The sequence below is a fragment of the Vulpes lagopus genome, chromosome 2 (genome assembly GCF_018345385.1).
Source record: "Vulpes lagopus strain Blue_001 chromosome 2, ASM1834538v1, whole genome shotgun sequence".
Lineage (NCBI taxonomy): Eukaryota > Metazoa > Chordata > Mammalia > Carnivora > Canidae > Vulpes > Vulpes lagopus.
The window spans coordinates 71,884,038-71,909,201 of record NC_054825.1 but is presented as its reverse complement, the minus strand read 5'-3'; the positions used below and the strand labels follow the sequence as shown (position 1 = coordinate 71,909,201).

At 38.5% G+C, this 25,164-nt stretch overlaps 1 protein-coding gene across 3 annotated transcripts in view; it reads right to left on the bottom strand.

Moving 5' to 3' along the window:
* UBR1 (ubiquitin protein ligase E3 component n-recognin 1) overlaps positions 1-24,761 on the bottom strand; it is a 146,665-nt gene extending 121,904 nt beyond the window's left edge. For 2 of the 3 annotated variants that reach the window (XM_041742563.1, XM_041742565.1), the window contains exons 1-2: positions 24,576-24,761; positions 1,710-1,966 (exon numbers count right to left, since the gene is read on the bottom strand). In XM_041742563.1, the coding sequence (XP_041598497.1) occupies positions 1,710-1,966; positions 24,576-24,656 (338 nt within the window). In that variant the 5' untranslated portion in view covers positions 24,657-24,761. Of the gene's footprint in view, positions 1-1,709; positions 1,967-12,445; positions 12,498-24,575 lie in introns of all 3 variants that reach the window. The other variant, XM_041742566.1, reaches the window with a different exon arrangement.
* Between the last annotated feature and the right edge of the window lie 403 nt (positions 24,762-25,164).

Below are 25,164 nucleotides of genomic sequence, written 5' to 3'. Positions count from 1 at the left end.
GTATATTGTTATGTCCCAAGTACCTGGAACAGTACCAGGCACATGGTAGTTATTCAATTAATATTTATTGAATAAACAAACAAAAATCAATCTCTTAATCTCTTCTCTAATAATAACTCTTAAAATTCACTATCTTATTTAACATTTTCAGGAAAACATTAAGAGCAACACAAATTGGTGAAAAGTTCAAAATCAATTTTTAAAATATCTGACTTAGAAGAGTTGAAGTCTTAAAAAGAAAATAGAATTGGGAAATTAAAAAAAATGATTTTGAAGGCTATTAGGAAATAAAGATCGCCTAATCATACTCTCAAAAATATACATGATCTACTGACCTATTTAGAGCAGAATTTCTCAACCTTAACAGTACTGACATTCCAAACTGAGTAATTACTTACTGGAGATAGAAGAGACTGTCCCATGCATCAGAGGATGCTTAAGCAGCAACCTTGGCCTCTACCCACTAGACGCCAGTACCATTTCCCCAAGTTTTCACAATTTAAAATGTCTCCATGACACTTTCAGGGAAGTGAGATCTACAAATGTCTATTATGCTTTAGCTGAAACTAATTGGGCGTCAGCTAAAATATATTTAAGAAAATAAACAAACCTTACTATCTATGTAGCAAAATAGTGCACAAAATACAAAGCTGACTTTTTCCTGAGAAAAGAACAGGATAAAGATATTATGTTCTAAACTGTTAACTATATCTAAACTAGTCAAATCTGGAATTATAATGAAGCCCAAACCAATTCTCTGAGTTTATAAAGTCTAAAAATTCACTCCTAACCTGAACTACCTCTAATAAACGGGAGAAAAATCCATTAAAACTAGAAGGCAGGGGTGCCTGGGTGGCTCAGTTGGTTAGGTGTCTGCCTTCAGCTCAGGTCATGATCCCAAAGTCCTGGGATCAAGCCCCACATCAGACTCCCTGCTCAGTTGGGAGCCTGCTTCTCCCTCTTTCTCTCTGCCTGCCTCTCTCCCTACTTTGCTCTCTCTCTCTCTCTCTCGCTCTCTTTCTCTCTCTCTGTCAAATAAATAAATAAAATCTTAAAAAAGCAAAAACAAACCTAGAAGGCAGCTAAGATCTACAAGATGAAAACTTAAGGCTATCATTCTCTGTGCCATGCTGATGTGTAAGGCACCCACTCTCACAAAGGGCAAAAAGCCTAAAGCTGCTTCCAGTTCCCCTACCAATGACCTTTTCTATTCAAATGAATTCTGTTTCTAAAAGCCCACAATCCCTTGACACCAAATCTCACTTGGTAGCAAAAACTGACCTGAAATGACATGAGACTATAGACTTTATTTATACCCTTACTGTGAATATTCATAGATTTCTTACAGAAATGCTATGTCTGATGGTAGGATCCTGCCCTGACACTGATGGAGAAGTATTCAGAATTCTGAAATATACCTGGTGCTAGAGTTTCAGATAAAATTATGTGGACTATATTACAAACAAGGTAAAATGCCATCACTTATATACTTTTAGAGAAAATAAGAAAGTGAGACAACTGTTTAAATCATATATGCAAAAAGAAGCTGTATAAGCAAAAACAGACTTATAACTGCATAATAAAAGGAAATTAAGTATGATTAATTATATTATAAATAGTAATAAGCAAAAAAAAAAAAAACATCACAAAATAAGTACAAAATACCAAGTCTGAAATTATAACCAATCCTGTAAATTTCTAATTCTTACCTACAAGAATATGTTGTCTCTCCACTTTTGAATACCTTTCCACAGAGTTGAAATGCTCCACTGTGTTTCAATTTCTCTAAGCAAATATCTGGATCTTCTCCAAATAAGTACCATTCCAGTGGAGTGAATATGGACATTTGTATACTCTCCTCCTGCTTTTCCAAGTCTGGGTCCATTTCAGCAGAATAAATTTCTGGCACCAACTGTGCCAAATGGTGCAAGAAAGTAGTATAAAAATCAACTTGCTGATCCCACCACTGAAAGAAAATGAAAATTAGTCTTTGTTACAAGTTTCCTCTTGAAGATATAGGGGGACAAATAATGGCATGATTCTATAATTTCAGAGAAAGTGATTTTCAATATATTATTTTATCCCTCACCAATACAAAAGGAGAGTGAATAATTTAAAAAAAAAAAAAAAGCCTTGGAAATAAGTAGTTGCCCATATACCACATATACCTGGAAAAAGAAAGAACAGCTGAAGTGGATGAAAATTACCCTTCCCTTCTGGAATGGGCAAACTCCTGGTCTGTGAAGACAATTCTATTACCAGTCAGGGATTGTATAGACAAAGCATTCCCCCACACTATTAGTTTAATTGTTTTAAGGAACCATAACATTTACTGAGAAATCAAAATGAATGAGTGCAAAAGAGTTTTTAGAATGCCAAAAGCACTAAACATAAAAGAAAATGGATAAATTCAACTCATCAAAAGTAAACCTAAATCCTTCTGCTCGGGGGATCCCTAGGTGGCGCAGCGGTTTAGCGCCTGCCTTTGGCCCAGGGCGCGATCCTGGAGACCCGGGATCAAATCCCACATCGGGCTCCCGGTGCATGGAGCCTGCTTCTCCCTCTGCCTGTGTCTCTGCCTCTCTCTCTCTTTGTGACTATCATAAATAAATAAAAATTTAAAAAAAAATCCTTCTGCTCTTCAAAAGAAACTATTACAGATGGCTTATTTGCCATGTTTATTTGTACATGAAAATATCTCAGTATCATTAGTCATCAGAGAAATACAAATGACAATGACAGTGAGCTACCCCTACACAACCTATTAAGGTGTAGGTAAAAAATAAAATAAAAACCTGACAATACTAAGTTTTTTTTTTTTTTTTGACAATACTAAGTATTAACAAGGATGCAGAAAACTGGAAAAGGAAAATGCTGGTAGGAACTGAGAATGGTATAGCCACTTTACAAAAGAGTTTGGTAGTTTCTTTATAGTTAAAAATATATTTACCTTATAACCCAGCAAACTCCTAGGTATCTACCTAAGAAATGAAAACTTATAGGACGCCTGGGTGGCTCAGAAGTTGAGTGCCTGCCTTTGGCTCAGGGTGTGATCCCAGAGTCCTGGGATTGAGTCCCACATCAGGCTTCCTACATGGAGCCTGCTTCTCCCTCTGACGAGGTCTCTGCCTCTCTCTCTTTCTCTGTGTCTCTCGTGAATATATAAATAAAATCTTAAACAAACAAACTTATATTCACACAAAAACTTGAATGTTATAGCAGCTTTAAATTGACAAAACTGAGAAATAACCTAACTGTTCTTCAGCTAGTGAATTATAAACAAACATAGTTTGGTGTTACAAACTATGGAATACTCCTCAGCAATAAAAATAAGTTATCAATACATGCAAAATCCATTATTGTAAAAGCAGTCAAACTCAAAAGGCTATGCACTGCCTCTTAGCAACTGGGGACATAATCACTGTGCCAGGATCTGTGTGAACTAAGCAGAGCTCATCTCTATGGCAAATTCCTGATTCTCACAATATGTCATTGACACTATATGCAGGTTTCAATAACACCACCCTTCCACTCTTACCTTCAATCAAACAAGACAGTTTTCCAAGTATCAATAAATGTCCTGTTAAAAATGACATTTAGGGGGCAGCCCCGGTGGCACAGTGGTTTAGCGCCACCTGCAGCCCAGGGCATGATCCTGGAGACCCTGGATCGAGTCCCACGTCAGGCTCTCTGCATGGAGCCTGCTTCTCCCTCTGCCTGTGTCTCTGCCTCTCTCTCTCTCTGTGTCTCTATGAATAAATAAATAAAAAATCTTTAAAAAAATGACATTTGCGGATTACTTACTGGCCATTTGAGCTTAACTGTGAGGTATGTTTATCCTAAACCATCCGACCAGCCCAGCCTGACCAACTTTCAATGCCATTCAGGAACAGCAAGCTTAAATGAACAGAACTAAGGGAAACAGACGATTGAGTGCACAGATCTCTAGTATCAACCTAGCACTGACAATTTAGTTGCACTTAACATCCTTCCAATTAAATTAATATTATTGATTTGAAGTGGGCCGGCTTTCTGGTTTTATTGGTATTTCATGTTTGTCTCATAGTTATGTAAAAAGTGGCATTTATACATAGTTTCGTATTTGTACACATTAAAGTTATATTCTAAAAAAATTTTAAAGGCTACGTACTGCATGATTCCATTTATCTGAAATCTGGAAAAGAAGAAACTACTATCAAGATGGAGGACTGCATAGTGGTTGCCAGGGGTTTATTACAAAGTAGAAGTGAGAATTTTTTAAAAGATTTTATTTATTTATCTGAGAGACAGTGAGAGAAAGAGAGAGCATGAGCAAAGGGAAGAGCAGAGGGAGAAGCAGACTCTCCTGCTGAGCAGGTAGTCCAGCTTAGAGTGATCCCAGGACCCTGAAATCATGAACTGAACTAACTGATTAAGCCACTCAGCTGCCTCTGAAGTGAGGGAATTTTTGAGTGCAATGGAATTGTTATATATCTATATTATGATGATGGTTACACAACTGCTGACAAATGTCAAAACTGTATAATAAAAAATTATTAAATTTATGTAAATTTTAAAAATGAATTTCAAAGTATATAGTTTAAAACAAAAAGAAGAGCCACTGGGGTGCCTGGGTGGCTCAATTAAGCATCGGACTCTCAATCTCAGCTCAGGTCTTGATCTCAGGACAGGAGTTGAAGCCCCGTGCTGGGCTCACCACTGGGTGTGGAGCCTACTTATTTAAATTAAATAAATAAATAAATAAATAAGTAAATAAACAAACAAATAAATAAATACTTCATTCCATACTCCATGTCATATACAAAAATTAATTTGAAATGAACCACAGGCTTAAATATAAAAGCCAAGACCAGGGACACCTAGGTGGCTCAGTTGGTTAAGCATCTGCTTTTGGCTCAGGTCATGATCTCAGGATCCTGGGACTGAGCAGCACTTCAGGCTCTCTCCTCTGTAGGGAGTCTGTTTCTCCCTCTACCCCCGCCCCCACTCCTCTCTCTCTCAAATAAATAAATAAAATATTTAAAAATAAATAAATAAAAGCCAAAACCATAAAACTTCTTGGTGAAAACATAGAAGAAAACTCTTGACATCTTGGGATGGGTCAAGATTTCTTGAACAGGGGGATCCCTGGGTGGCGCAGCGGTTTGGCGCCTGCCTTTGGCCCGGGGCGCGATCCTGGAGACCCGGGATCGAATCCCACGTCGGGCTCCCGGTGCATGGAGCCCGCTTCTCCCTCTGCCTATGTCTCTGCTTCTCTCTCTCTCACTGTGTGCCTATCATAAATAAATAAAATTAAAAAAAAAAAAAAAAAAAAAAAGATTTCTTGAACAGGGCAGAGGAAGCACCAAGCATTTTTAAAAAAGGGTAAAATAGACTTAATAAAAATTAAAATCTTCTGCTCTTAAAACAAACACAACTGATATCCAATTCAGCTACTCACTATCAATTTTTCAAATCTTTCATACTGCCAAATAATAAAGAGGAGTTTTTGAATAGATATATGTTATTTTTACTTTTTTTAAATTTTTATTGATTTATGATAGTCACAGAGAGAGAGAGAGAGAGAGAGAGAGAGAGAGACGCAGAGACACAGGCAGAGGGAGAAGCAGGCTCCATGCACCGGGAGCCCAATGTGGGACTCGATCCTGGGTCTCCAGGATCGCTCCCTGGGCCAAAGGCAGGCGCCAAACCACTGCGCCACCCAGGGATCCCCATAGGTATATGTTAAAATGAACATGCCTTTGCTTCTTGAATCTAGCTACACCTTCTGTGAAATTACACAGAAAGAGAAGGTAATTAAGAAGTTTATTCATCATGTACTAATCCAAGTTGCCAATAGGGCATAGAACATCCGCCCACAAGTTATCTATGTAGCTAAGGCCCTAGCCATTTTGGGAAAGGAACACCCTTGTCTCAAGCTATGAAACTGACTGCTCAGTCCACTGGGCAATGTTATGTAGGCAACATATTATCAACAGAATGAAGGAACCCTAGAAAAATCAATAGGGATGGAAAATTATAACTCTTAGTCTGTAAGAACAAAGGCTAAATAATTTGTACAAAATCATAGTTTTGACAAGGTGAACATATAAGTGTTCACTATACCTTAAATTAGCAGGTGTCCCCTTAAAATGTTAAAAACAATTTTCAGGGCAAAGAAATAAAAGTTTTATTTAGCTATGATAAACTCATAAAACTTGTTCTAGGAGTTTTATAAGCTAACATATACTTGGAATTAAAAATTTACATAAAGTTCCATAACAGGTAACAAAGTTATAGATACTTGATTACATATAAGGCTGTGTTTGCTCTCCCGCAGCTCAACATGCCAACCATAAATAGGTTCACCTTTTAAAAACTTTATGTAAATTGACTTTATGTAAACTGGCTTTTGGATATTGAGTTTTATAAATTCTTTATATATTTTGGATACTAAATCTTTATTGGATATGTCATTTGTAAACATTTTTCTACTCTATAGACTGCCTTTTAGCTTTGTTGATTATTTCCTTTACTGCCCAGAAGCTATTTTGATGAAGTCTCAATAGCTTATTTGGCTTTTGTTTCCTTTGCTTCAGGAAACATTTCTAGAAAGAAGTTGCTATTGCCAATGTCAAATAAGTTACTGCCTGTGTTCTCTTCTAGGATTTTTATGCTTTCAGGTCTCACATTAAGGTCTTTTTTTTTTTTTTTTTTTTAAGATTTTATTTGAGAGAGAGCATGGGAGTTGGAGGAATGGGGGGGAAGCAAAGAGGGACAAGTTGACTGCAGGGAGGGGAGGGAGCTCAACAACCTGGAGATCATGAACAGAGCAGAAATCAAGAGTTCAATGCATAACCAACTGAGCCACCCAGGTGTGCCTCACATTAGGTCTTTAATCCATTTTGAACTTATTTTTGTGCATAGTGTAAGAAAGTGGTCCGGGGATCCCTGGGTGGCTCAGCGGTTTAGCGCCTGCCTTTGGCCCAGGGCATGATCCTGGAGTCCCGGGATCGAGTCCCACGTCAGGCTCCTGGCATGGAGCCTGCTTCTCCCTCCTCCCGTGTCTCTGCCTCTCTCTCTCTCTCTACATCTATCATAAAAAAAAAAATAAATCTTTAAAAAAAAAAAAAAAGAAAGTGGTCCAATTTCCTCCTTCTCTATCCAGTTTTCCCAACACCATTTGTAGAAGAGACTGTTTTTGTCCCATTGGATAGTCTTTCTGTTTTGTCAAAAATTAATTGACCATATAATTGGGGGTTTATTTCTGGATTTTCTATTGTTTCATTGATCTATGTGTCTATTTTTGTGCCAGTACCATACCATATTGTTTTGATTACGACAGCTTTGTAATATAACGCGAAGTCCCGAATTCTGACGCTTCAGTTTGCCTTTCTTCTTGCTTTGGCTATTTAGGGTCTTTTGTGGTTCCATACAAATTTTAGCATAATTTGTTCTGGTTCTGTGAAAAATGCTGTTGGTATTTTGGTAAGGATTACATTAAATTTGCAGATTGCTTTGGGTAGTATAGACATTTTAAGAATATTTGTTCTTCCAATCCATGAGCTAGGAATGCCTTTCCCATTTCCTTGTGCTGTCTTTAATTTCTTTCATCAGTATTTTAGTTTTCAGAGTACAGGTTTTTCACCTTTTTGGTTAGGTTTATTCCTAGGCATCTTATTATTTTGGATGTAATTATAAATATGATTGTTTCCTTAAATTCTCTTTCTGCTGCTTCGTTATTGGTGTATGGAAATGCAACAGATTTCTGTACATTGATTTTGTATCCTGTAACTTTACTGAATTCATATATCAATTCTGCCATGTGGTGTCTTTTGGGTTTTCTATATATAGCATCATGTCATCTGCAAATAGTGAAAGTTTTACTTCTTCCTTTCTGATTTGGTTGCCTTTTATTTCTTTTTGCTGTCTGATTGCAGTGGCTAGGATGTTCAGTACTATGTTGAATAAAAGTAGTGATACTGAACATCCTTGTCTTGTTCCTGACTTTAGGAGAAAAGCTCTCAGTTTTTCCCCATTAATGATGATATTAGCTGTGGGGTTTTCATACATGGCCTTTATTATATTGAGGTATGTTTCCTTTAAACCTACTTTATTGTTTTATCATGAATGGAGGCTCTAATTTGTCAAATGCCTTTTCTGCATCTATTGGAATGATCATATGGTTCTTACCCTTTTTATTGATGTGATGTAACATGCTGATTGACTTGTGAATACTGAACCACTCTTGTAACCCAAGAATAAATCCCACTTGGGATTATGGTGAACGATTCTTTTAATGTAACAGATATTTGTCCAAAAAAGATATGCAGATGGCCAACAGAAGCATGAAAAGATGCTCATCATCACTTATCAGAGAAACACAAATCAAAGTGCAATTAGATATCACCTCATATATGTCAGAAAGACTAAAATCAACAATACAAGAAACAATAGGTGTTGGTGAAGACGTGGGGAAAAAAGGACACTCATTCACTGTTGGTAAGAATGCAAACTGATGCAGCCACTGTGGAAAACACTGTTATGGAGGTTTCTCAAAAGGTTAAAAATAGGGGCACCTGGGTGGTTCAGCTGGTTGGGCGTAGCCTTCCACTCAGATCGTGATCCCAGGATCAAACTCCCTGCTCAGCAGGAAGTCGCTTCTCCCTCTCCCTCTACTCCTTCTCAAGCTCTCTCTCTCTCTCAAATAAATTTTTTAAAAAAACCTAAAAATAGACCTACCCTATGATCTAGCAATCGCACTACTGGATATTTACCAAAAGAATACAAGAAAACTAATTCAAAAAGATGGATGCAATGTTGTATTTACAGGAGTATTTACAATAGCAAAGATATTGAAGCACCCAAATGCCTGCCGGCTGATGAATGAATAAAGAAAATGTGGTTCAGAGGGGGTGGGGCAAGATGGTGGAAGAGTAGAGTCCTCAAGTCACCTGTCCCCACCAACTTACCTAGATAACTTTTAAATCATCCTGAAAACCTATGAATTTGGCCTGAGATTTAAAGAGAGAACAGCTGGAATGCTACAGTGAGAAGATTTCATGCTTCTAACAAGGTAGGAAGATGGAAAAAATATAAATAAAAAAGAATCCAGTGGGGGAGGGGTCCCCACAAGAGCCGGGCTAAGGCCAGGCGGCAAGAGCCTCCAGAACAGGAAAGCCCAGGCCCAGAGAAGCAGGAACTTTACCAATCTTCCTGGATGGAAAGGTGCTCGCAGGGAACTCGGGCAGGATCCCAGGAGGGGCAGTGGATCCTCCAGGTTCCGGGGATCACTAGAGAAAGTGCACCCTGGGGGAGAGCACGCCACACCCAGTGGGCCGAGCTTGGTAAAGGGCTGTTCCCTGGAACAGCTCAGTCGGCGGCTCAGCTCGGAGGGGGCTGCGCGGCCCCGGCCCTGGGAGCGCGATTCCAGCGGCGCAGGCCCCAGAGCCCAGGGCGCTGGGGGACACAGCCCAGTGAGGACGCTCCTGCCCCCAGGCGCCCCCAAGCTGTGCAGATCAGCGCCGCCGCCCCCCCCCCACCCCCACGGGAGCATCCTGGCCAGTGTGGACCTGGAGACTGGGGTAGTTACTGCGGGAGCTGACTCTAGGACTGGAGAGCTGGCCGCTGCCAGTCTTGTTCCTCCTGGTGTCACCCTGTGCCTGGGACAGAGCGTGGCCACCAGGGAACAGGGGCCTCACAGGACAAACAGCTCCCACTGAGCCGTGCACCTGGCAGGGGGCATGGCAGCTCCCCCAGGTGCACACACCTGAAAATCAGCACAGCAGGCCCCTCCCCCAGAAGACCAGCTGGAAGGACAGGGGAAGAGCAAGTTCTTGACAGAGCAGCACTGGAAAGCTCCAGGGGAAGTCCTGGGATTTACAGCCTATAGAACCAAAGGATACACCTTGTTTTGTTTTTGTTTTTTATTCTTTGTTTGTCCCCCCTCCCCCTTTTTTCCCTTCCTTTTTCTAGTACAACTTGTTTTTAGCCACTCTAAAGGGAGCAAAATGACTACAAAGAAGAACTCACCACAAAGGAAAGAACCAGAAACAATACTCTCTCCCACAGTGTTACAGAATTTGGATTACAATTCGATGTCAGAAAGCCAATTCAGAAGCACGATTATAAAGTTACTGGTGGGGGATCCCTGGGTGGCGCAGCGGTTTGGCGCCTGCCTTTGGCCCAGGGCACGATCCTGGAGACCCGGGATCGAATCCCATGTCGGGCTCCCGGTGCATGAAGCCTGCTTCTCCCTCTGCCTATGTCTCTGCCTCTCTCTCTCTCTCTCTCTCTCTCTCTCTGTGTGACTATCATAAATAAATAAAAAATAAAATAAAATAAAGTTACTGGTGGCTCTGGAAAAAAGCATAATGGATTCAAGAGACTTCATGACTGCAGATTTTAGATCTAATCAGGCCAACATTAAAAATCAATTAAATGAGATGCAATCCAAACTGGAGGACCTAACGACGAGGGTTAATGAGGTAGAAGAGTGACATAGAAGACAAGTTGATAGCAAGGAACGAAGCTGAGGAAAAAAGAGAAAAACAAAAGACCACGAGGAAAGGCTAAGGGAAATAAATGACAGCATCAGAAGGAAAAATCTATGTTTAATTGGCGTTCCAGACGGCACTGAAAGGGACAGAGGACCAGAAATTGTATTTGAACAAATCATAGCTGAGAACTTCCTTAATTTGGGGAGGGAAACAGGCATTCAGATCCAGGAAACAGAGAGATCCCTCCCTAAAATCAATAAAAACCACTCAATACCCCGACATTTCATAGTGAATCTTGCAAATTCCAAAGATAAAGAGAAGATCCTTAAAGCAGCAAGAGACAAGAGATCCCTAACCTATATGGGGAGAAGTATTAGGTTAACTGCAGACCTCTCCACAGAGACCTTTCTGGCCTGGCAGGATATATTCAGGGTCTCATCCTAAATGAGAAGAATCTGCAGCCAAGAATACTTTATCCAGCAAGGCTCTCATTCAGAATAAAAGGAGAGATAAAGAGCTTCCAAGATAGGCAGAAACTGAAAGAATATGTGACCACCAAACCAGCTCTGCAAGAATTATTAAGGGGTGGGGGGGGATCCCTGGATAGCTCAGTGGTTTAGCGCCTGCCTTTGGCCCAGGGTGCTATCCTGGAGTCCTGGGATTGAGTCCCACGTCCGGCTCCCGGCATGGAGCCTGCTTTTCCCTCCTCCTGTGTCTCTGCCTCTCTCTCTATGTCTATCATGAATAAATAAATAAATAAATAAATCTTAAAAAAAAAAAAAAGAAAGAAAGAAATATTAAGGGGGAACTATGTAAAAGAAAGAGAAAGGCCAAAGAAATAATTCACAAAAACAGGGACTGAATACGTATTATGACACTAAATTCGTATCTTTCAATAGTAACTCTGAACGTGAACGGGCTTAATGATCCCATCAAAAGGTGCAGGGTTTCAGACTGAATAAAAAAGCAAGACGCATCTATTTGCTGTCTACAAGAGACTCATTTTAGACCTAAGGACACCTCCAGCCTGAAAATGAAAAGTTGGAGAACCATTTACCATTCAAATGGTTCTCAAAAGAAAGCAGGGGTAGCAATCCTCATATCAGATAAATTAAAGTTTATCTCAAAGACTGTAGTAAGAGATGAAGAGGGACATTATATCATTCTTAAAGGATCTATCCAACAAGAGGATCTAACAATCATGAATATTTATGCCCCTAATGTGGGAGCTGCCAAGTATATCAATCAATTAACAACCAAAGTTAAGACATACTTAGATAATAATACACTTATACTGGGAGACTTCAACATGGCACTTTCTGTAAACGACAGATATTCTAAGCACAACATCTCCAAAGAAAATGTGGTGCATATATATACAATATAATATTATTCAGCCATAAAAAAGAATGAAATCTTGCCATGTGAAACAACATAGATGGAGCTAGAGAGTATAATGCTAAACAAGTTAGTCAAAGACAAATACCATCTGATTCAATACATACGTAGAAGAAATATAAATAAAATCTTAAAGAAAAAAAGTTATACTGTTACACACAAACAAAAGGTAGAGAATAGTTAAGTATGATACTATCTATAAAGGGAGATTTTTACAATTTTTTAAAAGATTTTATTCATTTATTCATGAGAGACACAGAGAGAGAGAGAGAGAGGCAGAGACACAGGCAGAGGGAGAAGCAGGCTCCATGCAGGGAGCCCAATGTGGGACTTGGCCTCAGCTGAAGGTAGAGCTCTGCTCAACCATTGAGCCACGCAGGTGTCACAATTTTTACCATTTATAAAGGGTGATTTTTTACCAAATATGATTAAAAAATCATTTTAAAGCTTTTTCAATCTACACATATGTGTAGAAAGTTATTCATAACAAAAAAAAACTAAACCTTTAATGTCCATCGTTAGGGGAATAGTTTAAGAAATTGTATAATCTATCATTTAGCTACACTTACCCAGAGTGTTCTTTTTTTTTTTTCCAGAGTGTTCTTATAATGTCACTTGTAACTGTGAAAAAATGAAGTCCACATAAATACCTATCAATAAAGGTACACCCATACTATGCAGTCAGAATGTCATAATAACTACAGAGTGGTAAAAGCAGGTTTAAAATAATTTCATTTTTGAAAAAATCCTAAATTATGTAGACTTTAAAAATGTCTACATATTCAGGTTTTCTAATTCAACATATGTACATGTACATCTATGCACATGGCTTCCTAAACATAGACAAAGATCTGAAAGAAGAAACATCAAACTTTTAACAATAGTTACATGGAGACAAGGAACTGGGGAGACAATCCAGAGATTTTCATGTTTTATTAAACAATGTTATACTGTTTGACTTTTTTAGACAAGGTGAATACTTTTGCAATTAAGAAAAAAAAAAAACCACTAAAGAACCTGTAAGATATAATGTGCCCATTTAAAGTAATGCCAGGGGCACCTAACTGGCTCAGTTGGTAGAGCATGTGACTCTTGATCTCAGGGTTGTAAGCTTGTGCCCCACGTGTGATGTAGACATTACTTAATAATAAAAAAATCTTAACAAAAAAAGAGATGTCAAATAGTTTCAAAATATCTCCCTGAAGATACTTATTAATGACAAGGAGAAAAGATAATAACTTTAGAGAAACCCTGCAGATACCAAACTAACCAAGTGATTAAGATACAGTATCACCAATAATAAGAATACTGATACTAAGAATACCTTAATATGATTCACTGGGGTTATGTTATCATTTTTGTATTATTTTTGCTAAAAATGCACAGCCTCACTATAATCATGAGTAAACATCAAATCCAAATTGAGAACATTCTACAAGGTAATTGTTGAAAATTCTTCAAAAATGTCAAGGTCATAAAAAACAAAACAAGAACAAGACACTGTTACGAACTCCAAAAGACTATGAAGAAAGTGAGACACTATTACAGACTGGAGGAAACAAAGGAGAAACAACTAAATGTAGTATGAGATCCTAGATAGGATCCTGGAACAGAAAAATATTTATTGCCAGTGGGAAAACAATTACAATCAAATAAGGTCTATTGTTTAGTAACTATCAATATTAATTTCCTGTCCCTGATAATTACATTATGGTTATGTAAGATGCTAACATTAGGGAATGCAGGTGTGAAGGATACAAAGAAAACTGTAAAACTGTTTCTGCTATTTTTGCAAATTTTCTCTAAGTCTAAAATGAGTTCAAAATAAAAAGAAAAAAGAACCTGTACTAAAGATGATTCTTTACTAATAATATAGAAAGGCATTAATAATATAGAGTTTGGTAAAGCAGGTTTCAAAGCAGTATGTATAAAATCTCATCTTGGCTAAATATTTTATATGAGGAAAAAAATCAGAAGGAATATACACCAAAAAATTAACAGCAGTAGGTAGTGAGAGTTTAGCATATTTTCATGGAATGTGTACATTTGCTTACCTAATATGAATAATATTCTTAGTGATATTTTCCATAATTGGGGGAGGGGATTTTTTAATTGTAAAATTCAAAGTATTTAACTAAAACCTTATAAAAAAACAACTATAACTCCAACTTTTCTAAGGTATGCATAGACCAACAACTTGTTTTCTCCACAAACCCAGCTACAACTCTATGAAATAAAGAATATATAATGTTCTATTATATACCTAAGGTTCTTTTCTCCAAACAGTACTAAATGGAAAAAAAAAATCCTGTATATTTACTGCCATAGACCAAACAAAAAATTTTCTGTATTCTCTAATTATGGAAGGCACAGAATTAGTTCAAGTTTTTGAAGAATACTTTGAAGAACATGAGAAACTTGACAGTCACCAAAAACCTAAGGGATCTTCTGGTTCAAAGTCTCTCATTTTACAGATGCAAAAAACTGAGTCACAAGGAGAAGTAAATAGGCTTTTCCAAAATCAAATAAACAATTAGTATCAGAGTCAGGAACAGAAGTTAGGATTCTAACTCCTAGAGTTCAATGCTCATTGTACTCAATCACATATAAGTACAGTTATTTTAAATTTACCCTTAAGACTAATCAATTTCACTTTTAATCATAAAACAAGAACCATAGTTTTGCCTTATGTTTTTCCTTCAAATGAAGCCTCTTCAGTAACTTCTGCCTGACATTCCTGGATACTACTAAAGATTCTTTTTTTTTTTTTTTTTTTAAGATTTTATTTATTTATTCATGAGCCACAGAGAGAGAGAGAGGCAGAGACACAGGCAGAGGGAGAAGCAGGCTCCCTGCACGGCCTGATGCAGGACTAGATCCTGGACCCCAGGATCAGGCCCTGAGCAGCTCAACCACTTGAGCCATCCAGGTATTCCACTACTAAAGATTCTTTAATTGCACATCTTGTTGTGAACTAATATTTTAAAATGTTATCTTTATACTGTTGGTTGATTTGGGCAGATGTCTCGGTGTTGATGCCTTAAATGCCCTCTCCAGTGATTTTACCACTGGGTCTCCATCCTTCCACCCCCACCAGGGGTTATTCCTTAAGGTCTATCAAGCTCACCTCCTGAAAAGGGAACCCTCTTGCACTGTTGGTGGGAATGTGAACTAGTACAGCCACTCTGGAAAACTGTGTGGAGGTTCCTCAAAGAATTAAAAATAGAACTACACTACGACCCAGCAACTGCACTACTGGGAATTTATCCCAAAGATACAGATGCAGTGAAAAGCCAAAACACTTGCACCCTAATGTTTATAGCAGCAACGTCCACAATAGCCAAACTGTGGAAGAAGCCTCAGTGTCCATCAAAAGATGAATAGATAAAGAAGTTGTGGTCTATGTATATAATAGAATATTACTCAGCCATTAGAAATGACGACTACCCACCATTTGCTTCAACATGGATGGAACTGGAGGGTATTATACTGAGTGTGAAGTAAGTCAAACAGAGAAGGACAATCATCATATGGTTTCACTTATATGGGGACTGTAAAAAATAGTGAAAGGGATTATAGGGAAAAGGAGAGAAAATGAGTGGGAAATATCAGAGAGGATGACAGAACATGAGAGACTCCTAACTCTGGGAAACGAACAAGGGGTAGTGGAAGGGGAGGCAGGCGGGGGGATGGGGTGACTGGGTGACGGGCACTGAGGGAGGCACTTGATGGGATGAGCACTGGGTGTTATACTATATGTTGGCAAATTGAACTCCAATAAAAAAATATATATTAAAAAAAAAAAAAGCTCACCTTCTCTTTGACTACTACACTGATGAAGCTAAGAAAACCTCTCTCCCCTGTAGCTCGAATATAGCACTTACTGAAGGAGGTAATTATTCAGTATCTATACCTCTGTCAAATAACATTGGTTATCTTTATATGTGTACACTTAGCTTTCACCCAGACTATAAATTCCCTAAGGGGAGGAACACCACCTTCCAAATTTCTGTGTCACCAAAGGCCTACCACAAGTACTTAATAAAAGTTCTCTTGGAGCTCCTGGATGTTTCTGTTGATTATAAGTGTTTGACTCATGATTTTCACTCAGGTCATGAGCTCAGGGTTGTGGGATCAAGTCCCACATTAGGCTCCACAGTCAGTGAGGAGTCTGCTAGAGATTTTCTCCCTCTCCCTCCCTGTTTGCAGGCTCTGTCTCTCTAAATAAATAAATAAAATCTTTTTTTAAAAAAAGTTCTCAGTCATTGCTAAATGTTAATGAATTTCTTGCTAGAGAGAACAAAGCAAATATTGACATTAAGCCTTCTAAAACTATAGAATTCTTCTAGAAGATAAAGTATAATTTCACACTTTGATGAAAATTTTTTCCTAAATGATTGCCACATCTACAAAAAATCTTTTTCAACTAAGATGTGTCCTTTTTTAAAAAATAAAGATTTTATTTATTTATTCATGACACACCCAGAGAGAGAGGCAGAGACACAGGTAGAGGGAGAAACAGGCTCCCTGCAGGGAGCATGATGGGGGACTCTATCCCAGGACCACAGGTTCAAGACCTGAGCCAAAGGCAGATGCTCCACTACTGAGCCACCCAGGCATCCCAAGATGGGTCTTTTTTTTTTTTTTTTTTTTTTTAGGTAAGAAAAAGTACACAGGCTGTATTTTTACTGGGTGACATGTTCAGAATTATTGGTGCCTGGAGTAGATTTGATTTTCTTATTTGTTTGGTTGTTTTTAATATCTTTACCGACTTCAGATAAGAATAAAATTAAGAATTTTTAATTTCAATGTCCAGATGGAAAAAAATATGTTTTAACATTTGGAATTAAGAGAAGGTTTCCTTAATTCACTGTTCTGTAAAAACAAGTTCTCACAACATTTAAATTCCCAAACATTCCAAACATTTTCCTCATCCCCATGGAGATTAAAGATATGTTCTCAATTCTGACCCAGGGACTTGGATGCCTGTTTGGGAACATCATTTTGAAAAAGGAACTTACTTTTAGTATGTTTCATTTGTTTAAATCACAACTTACCCTTCCTTAGACAACTGCTGACATCTAAAAGGCTTCAGATGCCCTGAAACTTTTTCCAATTCTTCTGTTTTAAAGTAATAACAGAATATGGAGGCTCTAGAACTGTTCATAGCAAGTACTGGATGAGTGTAATTGAAGTATCTCCAGGCATCAAAAAATCTTTTGGTTACACAAAATTTTCTTCTAACACTATTTGACAGATTCATAAAACTTAAAAACAAGAAAACAGTAACAGCAAAATTCCTAGTAAAACTGCTCCATGAGAAGACCCTAGCTATAACATACTTGATCATTAGTTCCCTAAGCATGTCTGAACACTTCCTTTCAGCCAATGTTTTCAGCTCATAATTAAACCAAAATCTACCCTCCTGTAATTCTTATGCTATGCTGCCTGAAATAATCCAATATAATTTATTCTGCTCTTTTCATCCAACAGCCTTTCAAATAAATGATGATAACTATTAAGTCTCTCATCGGTCTCTTCATTCTGCGGTTATAGTGGAACATAGAAACTAAAGAAACCTGTCCATCCCTAGAAATGATATTTGGCTAACCATCCCTAATGCTATGGTATTCAGACTACTCTTTATATTAATTATTCTTTTATGGAACATGCACAATGTGCCGCTGTCTACAGGAGTGGGATTTTTTCTTACCTTCCTTATTCTGTGCACAAAACTGCTCAAAAAGGTCACATTCTTTTTTTTAGCAGCCACATCACATTATGACTTAGTGAGTTAGCAGACAACTAAAACCCTTAGGTCAATCACATATAAGAGACCTGGTCCGATATACAAATACCTAGCCCTAAGTATAAGGTTATAATTTCACCATGATTAAATTTCACTTTTTTTCCCACTTTGTTAGTTTTGATGTAATTATTCAGACTAACATTTTTTTGTGTATGGGTCCTAAAACGTATTTCTTATCCCTGCCAGCTTTGTGTTGTTTGTAAATAAGATAAGTAAGTATACTATGTCTTCATGGCACTGATAAAATAAGCCACGGTCAAATATAGTCATGTGACAAATAAGGCCTCTTTTACGATAATACATAAGCATGCTGTCAGAATTTAATTTTTGAAACCATTCTGTCTCTCCTAAGTCATTCTCTCCCTTTTTCTTCTCTGATCATAGGTTCCTGCTCCAATTCTAAGCTCTCCTTGAAATATTTGGAACAATGAAATCTGCTTTCCTAAACTGTGGAGTATACATCTTATATTTACTTTCCACTGTATTGAATATATATTTGCAAATGGACTAAAATCCTTTCTTAGACTACAATGTAGAGTATGTGTGTATATAAAAATAAATGGATAAATTAATAGATTTTCTTCCCTGTTCTCAAGTCATTCTAGCTTACCCATAAATACCAAAAGTTCAAAGGCATTTTAAAAGGTAATCTATAAAGACAGAGTAAGTGGTTAAGCCCCACTTCTCCAAACAAGTCAAATAGACTTTGTTCTGAAGAATGGCATTAAGTAAACTATTAAAAGGAGAATTACTATATTCAAGTGATTAACAGCAGACTCCACCCTGGACAGGGCCTATATCATTCCCGGATAGCAAGTAGGCACTTAGGGAAGCACAATAACTCTTCCAGAGTCATTCAGAAACATTTATTTAGTACAGCATATTTCCATAAGCACTTAGCATATTATAGGGAGGGCACAACTTAACATTTAAGAAAAGGCTGTTATCAAATGCTTTAAAAAAAACCAACTAATAACAATGGTTTCTTCAAAGGAGGCATGTTAACTCAGAATACCTTAAAAGAACACAAAGGAATTCACAGTAAATCACCTGGGACTAAAGAGGTCTTAATATTTTGTCTTAAGTTATCTGAGGCAATGAGTCAAAAGTTTAAAGAAAATTGTTCCACAGAGCATAGTATATGATTAGCACTTGTAGAGAAATGGGTAAAATGATGGCAAGGGAAATCTGAAATGACCCTTAAGGACAGCACACATGAAGAGAGGATGGGCAGGACACAGTTCATCCTGCATCACTGATTTACACACATTTCTAACCAGTTTCTTTATGCAGTATTGAAGACAAAAACCTATTTACAGGACAATGTCAAAACACTGTAAAACATAAGTAGTCCATCTTTAGCATCAGGTCATCCACACTAAATTACTATTCTTCCCTAGACTATTACCAAATCTATCACTCTGATCTGCAGTTTTATTCCTCAAATTCATATTGAGTCTATAAAACCTGATTACTGAAAATCAGAATTTTCCTTAGCTGCCCACAACAGAAATTAGGAGATGACGATGAAAACACAACAGGCACTAGGTCTTGTTATGATCTGGTGACAAAGCACTTCAGTTAGGACACAAGAGACCTTGGTTTTCATTCTAGTTTTCTCATTCTAAGTGTCCAGAGCGCTCTGGATAAAAAATAATACAGATTCCAATTTCTAAGAACTATCAACCACTGCTGAAAATAACATATAACTTCTTACTTCTTCTTCTATATTTCAGCATGTTATTATATTTTTAGGATTTTAATTTTTTTAAGTAATCTGTACACCCAACATGGGGCTCAAACTTACATCTGTGAAATCAAGAGTCACATGCTCCACCAAGTGAGCCAGGTGGTTCCCCATCTCAATATTTTACGGCCAACCAGCAAGACGAATTTTTATTTTTTATTTTATTTATTTATTTTAAGATTTTATTTATTTATTCATGAGAGCCAGAGAGAGAGAAAGAGAGAGAGAGAGAGGAGGAGACACAGGCAGAGGGAGAAGCAGGCTCCATGCAGGGAGCCTGATGCAAGACCAGATCCCAGGACCCTAGGAGCATGCTCTGGGCCGAAGGCAGGCACTAAACCGCTGATCCACCCAGGGATCCCAAATTTTTATCTTTTAAAGATCCACTACACATATGAGATTGTAGATAAGTTTTTTCCACAATTTTCATAATGATTATTGCACATAATAATAATATTAAATTTAAAAAATAATCCTAAAATCCCATTTGGAGACAATATAACTTTGAGAGTAATGGAAATGTTCTACACCCCAACTTAGTAAGTTATACAGGTGTATACATTTATCAAACCTCATCAGCCAAAACGTTCAAAATGGAAGCATTTTATTATATTTAAATAAAACTTGATAATGTTAACTCTTTTTAAAATTCCCTTTTCAATTTTAAAATGTTTAGCCTCATTATCTCTTAACTTCCCTTTATCCCATTAAAGGGAAATAAATAAATTCCCATTATCTCTTTAACTTCCTATTATCTCCACCTCCACTCCACCTCAGTTATTATCTCCTCACTCATTTACCCATTCATGCATTCAATAACAATTTTAAAGCAACCTGTTAGGTACCGGAGATACAGATGTGAACAAGAAACAGTTCATGCTCTCAAGGAGTTTATTGTCTAGAAGGAAAGATAGCAAACAAGCTACGTTCAGGACAACCTGAGATATGCTGCATACAACAGGAGTATGAAAAGGGTGCTCTAGGAACACACAAATAAATGCTCATCTATCTGGCTCTACCATCACAAAACCTGATGTGTCTCCACACTCTCAAACTCCAAAACCCCTTACTGACCATAATGGTCAGTTCTTCCATTTATGCCATCATGACTTTTAATACCTCAAATCCCACCAATTCCTCAGAATTCCTGTTTTGGCCTTTCTTACACCCCTCCACCCACCTTCAGCCTGGATGCCATTAGCTACTACTCTAATATGCCCCCCCATTTCTCTTCCCATCCTCCATCCACAACCTCCCTCCCCCAATTACTAGCAATCTTGTTAAAATAAATCATTAATGTTGATTCTCAGTTATTCATTAAGAGTACATAAATGTCTATTTCAAGTGCATACTGGGATATATCAGTAGACCAGCCAGACAAGATCTTTGTCTTCATGGAGGTTACATTCTGGTGGGAGACACAGATATTTATTTATTTATTTATTTATTTATTTATTTATTTATTTATGATATTTAAATAACAAAGACAGCATAGTAATTACAGATTGTAATAAGTGCGGTAAAGGAAATCAACAGGGTGCTTACACACATAGAAGGATAAGAAGAACCCATCTTTTAGACTGGGTAAATATCAAGAAAAAGCAGGGGGAAAAACACTCTTGGAAAAAAGAACAGCAAGTAAAGGTACGGGCCTTGAAGAAAGACAGATCTTGTGCTTGTTTTAGAAACCAACAGGCCAGTGTGGCTAATACTAAATGAGGAGAAATAACAGGAAAGGGGAGATGTAGGAGCCAGATCATGCGAGATCTTGAAAGGTTTGTAATGAGTTTAGATTTTATTCCAAGTAGAATGGGAAGCCACTAAAAGATTTAGGCAGGAGGCTGACATGATCTGACATAGTCTTAAAAAAATGACTCTGGTTGATCTGTGGAGAATACACTGAAAGAGGGCAGAACTGGAAGCAAAGAGACCAGTTAAGAGGGCACTGCAGTTGCCTAGGCAACAGATGGTGACTAGGACTAGAGAGGTGGAGTGGAGACAGAGTTGTATTTGAGGGCTATCGTGAAAGTGTCATGAGGCAGATAACAAAATTCTTGATCAGCCTCCCTTATTTCCCCTCCTCAAACCTGGTCCTTTCTCTTAAGAATATGATATAACCATGGCCATGAATGCTTAAACCAAAAACTGAGGATCCAGATGTCATTTGTTTCTTCCCATTTATCCTCATGCCTAATCCATTAGCAAATCTTTTTGCTTCTACCATACTCCTAAAATCTCTCTCAAATCTATCCACTTCTCTTTATCGTCAGCAATGTCTCTCTGGTACAAACCACCATCCCCTAAGGCTTAAGGTTTTAGCATTAGCTTCCTAATTGTTCCCCCTGTTTGAATCACTTATCAATGACAGCCAAGTGGCTATGTCAAGTAGGCAATTATTTGGACTCATGAATCTGGAGCTCAGAAGTGAGACCTAGAGATATAAATTTGGGAACTGAATGCATACCAATGGTATCTAAAGCCACAAAACTGGATGAAATCACATAGGTAGAGGGTGTAGACAGAAAAAAGAAAACACCTTAGTACCAAGCCAGGAAACACCTGGAGATTGACTTAAGAAAGAAAATCTAGTCAAAGTAGACAGAAGACAGTAGTTCTGTCAGACCACCCCACATACTCTGAATTCTCGGTTTTTCTCAGTCCTTATCTTCTGGACCCAATAAGCCACCCTATCCTAGAAACTATACCCTATGGCGCTGTACTACCATCACCTCCTTCCTGCTTGGCTGCTCCCTTTCTAGGTCCTTCTCTGGTTCTTCCTCCATCTTCTATCCCTGAAATCTAATCATTCTTGTCCCTAGTCTTTCTCCCTCTCTTCCTTCCCTCTCGACCCCTCCATGTCTGTCCCTGTATGCGCTCATCACACAATTCTTCCTCAAAGACATTCCCTAGTCTCACAATCTCTATATTGAGAATTTCCAAATGTCTAGCTGAGTCTTACTCAACTCAAAGTGTGGCTTACAGACCAGGACTTCAGAATCAGCAAGGTATGCTTGTAAAAATTCCCTACCCTAGACCTACAAAATCAATTCCTCTAATGATTCTTAAGCAAAGACTTCTATAAATGTCCAATAATTCATACCCATTATTTCACCTTAATTGCATGTTAGGTGATACTAGGAATTTGAGAGCCTTTGCGCTTTTGATAGCAATATGACAGAGAAATGACCAGCGGTTTAAAAAGAAAGTTTAAGGAAAACAGAAAGTATAATCAAGGACAAGACTCTAATGGAGTTAGTAAGAGTTCTAAAACCTTGTAACTGTCCCATATTTATTATTTTTGTTTTCCCTGACTCCCAATGGTGATTTAAAATACAAATCATTCTAATGTTAAAGGATCGCTAAGCTTATTTTACTCCATAGCAAAGAAGGAGTAACCTGGAAAGCCAGTATCTTACTCTATTGTCAGAATAAAATTGAAGACAATAGTTTTAAAAAGAAAAAGGAGATAAAGAGATATCTGGAATCCTCAGGCAGAAAGAGCGATCCAAGGTAAAAAAAAAAAAATAGTGATCATGAAGCTTGTCACAGGTCTTCATACACTTATATCACCCTACCTTGTATTAAAATTCTTTGGGTACTTTTCTTATCTGTGCCACTAAACTGTGAGTTCCCTTAGGCTATTACACTTTTGGCAAAACCTACAGCTCTGCCCCAAGAAATCTAATATTTCCAGAAGAGTCTGCAACATAATTCTAGCTTGAATCCTGTACCATTACCTCCAATTAAAAATAAGTGGAGTCCAGACTGATGAGATTTTACTGTACCACCTGGAAGGAATTAATGTATCAAAGCTTTAAATAAACACTAGTCACCTTTGGCAATACAAAATTACAATGACACTTCTGTCCACACAGTTTCTGTACTGCTTCTAAAATGTAAAAAGCAAAAGCTACCATTAAGACCAGACGTTTCAGTTGCTTCCCAGTTTTCCCTACCTTCTCATTTCTTATAAACTCAAATAGATGCTTCCTCCTTCAATAGCAACAGTGACATGAGGTTGAACTACTATTTGACAAAGAAGGTGGTTCCTCTAGTCGGTGGCCAAACCCTTATTCCAACTCCCTCCCTACCTGGTTTCTATATCCCAACCAGTCTCCAGTCCCTAGGGTGGATTCTTAATACTGGAGCTCACTCTATTCCCTAAAAACAAAACAAAACAAAACAAAACAAAACAAAACAAAACAAAAAAAAACAAAAAACCCACAAATACGTTCAAGTGTCTGATTAAAATAGTCCAAAAATGCTTTTAACGAAAACTACAATGTAACCTAAAAACTTCAGAAAGAGGTGTATATCCCACATGTTTCTACATGCAGCAACAAAGACAAAGTGATAAAACTCTGAATATCATGCAGCAATCAGTATCTGAATATTTCCTGTATATCTCCCCACTAGATGCCCAGGGACATCCAGAACGTTCCCTAATATTGCCCCCTAGCTCTTATCCTCTTCATCTGCTTTCTCCCTGTTGCCAGACTATACACTCAATTTGCTCACCGTCTGCCTTCCTATTCTCTCAAAACACAAGGGCAAAGTATAGATCGCGGTATTAATGGTACTGCTCTGATTCGAAATGTCTAGAAGTTTCTTCTCAACCTTTAATAAGAAGCGACAGACGACGGGTTAGGCCTGAGGTTCTCAAGATACTAAAATGAGAGACTGCAATTCCTACACCCCATATCTTGACATGAGTTGACAGTGGCAGCATTCCCTGCCATTATCAGGCCCCACCCAGCCAGCTATGCAATTTAACATTAGGTGCAGAGTCCTGGATTCCTGTCCTCAAGAGGGGTTGGCATTGCGTCTATCGGAAAATGGCTTTTTCCTCTAATCCCGCCTCAGCCCCCACACCAGACCTTCTAGTAACATCACTTCTTTCTACTTAAGGATAGAGACATGCCTGAACTCGTCACGACTAACAAATGACGAAGTCATTCTATTCCGTAGAGTTGGCCGGCAGGAATGCAGGCAATGACTAACTTTTATTCGATGGCTTCCTTCCAGATCAATCCATACGACTCCCCCTCCCCAGAGCCGCCATAAGGGGTGAAGCCCGACATCCTCCAGAGCGCGGTATGGAGGGACTGGGGGGGACAAAAGGAACTTGCCTACAAGGACTTACAGATGCCAGTAGCTGAGGGGTTTGGGGCAACTCCGTACTGACTTCCATCCTCTCCGCACCCCCGGCCTCCTCATCCGCCATCTTGAGGGAAACTGACACCCGCAGTTCCAGACCCCCGGCCGGAGAACGAGCGGAAACCTGTAGCCGGTCCAAGAAACGAGGGGCGACACTTTTACGACGGCCCCTGAAGTCGGGTTTGACGCAGAATCGAGGAGCGGCTTCCGGTCCGCTTCCCGGAAGCAAGCGTCACTGCCCCTACGGCAGGAGGTTTTTCTTTCTCTAATTTCTTAGCTGTGGTGCTTGGTGCTTGAATGGTTGTGCCTCTGGTTTCGTTGATGGGAAATGTTGCATCTGCGAGGTAAAAAAATAAATTCAGCGTCCATTTTGAAACGAGGAAAACTGTCAGTGGCTGAGAACCCATTCGGGGTCTCTTTCGGGCCAGGTTGTTGGTCTGGGGGTGTTTGTCGCCCAACGTACTCGTACTGCAGTAGTTCCCCAGGACCCACAAAATGAAAAAAACACTCAAAACGATTCCATGTTTAGGAATGTAGCCCTTGGACACCTGCACATGCGCGCAAGAAAGCTCGGG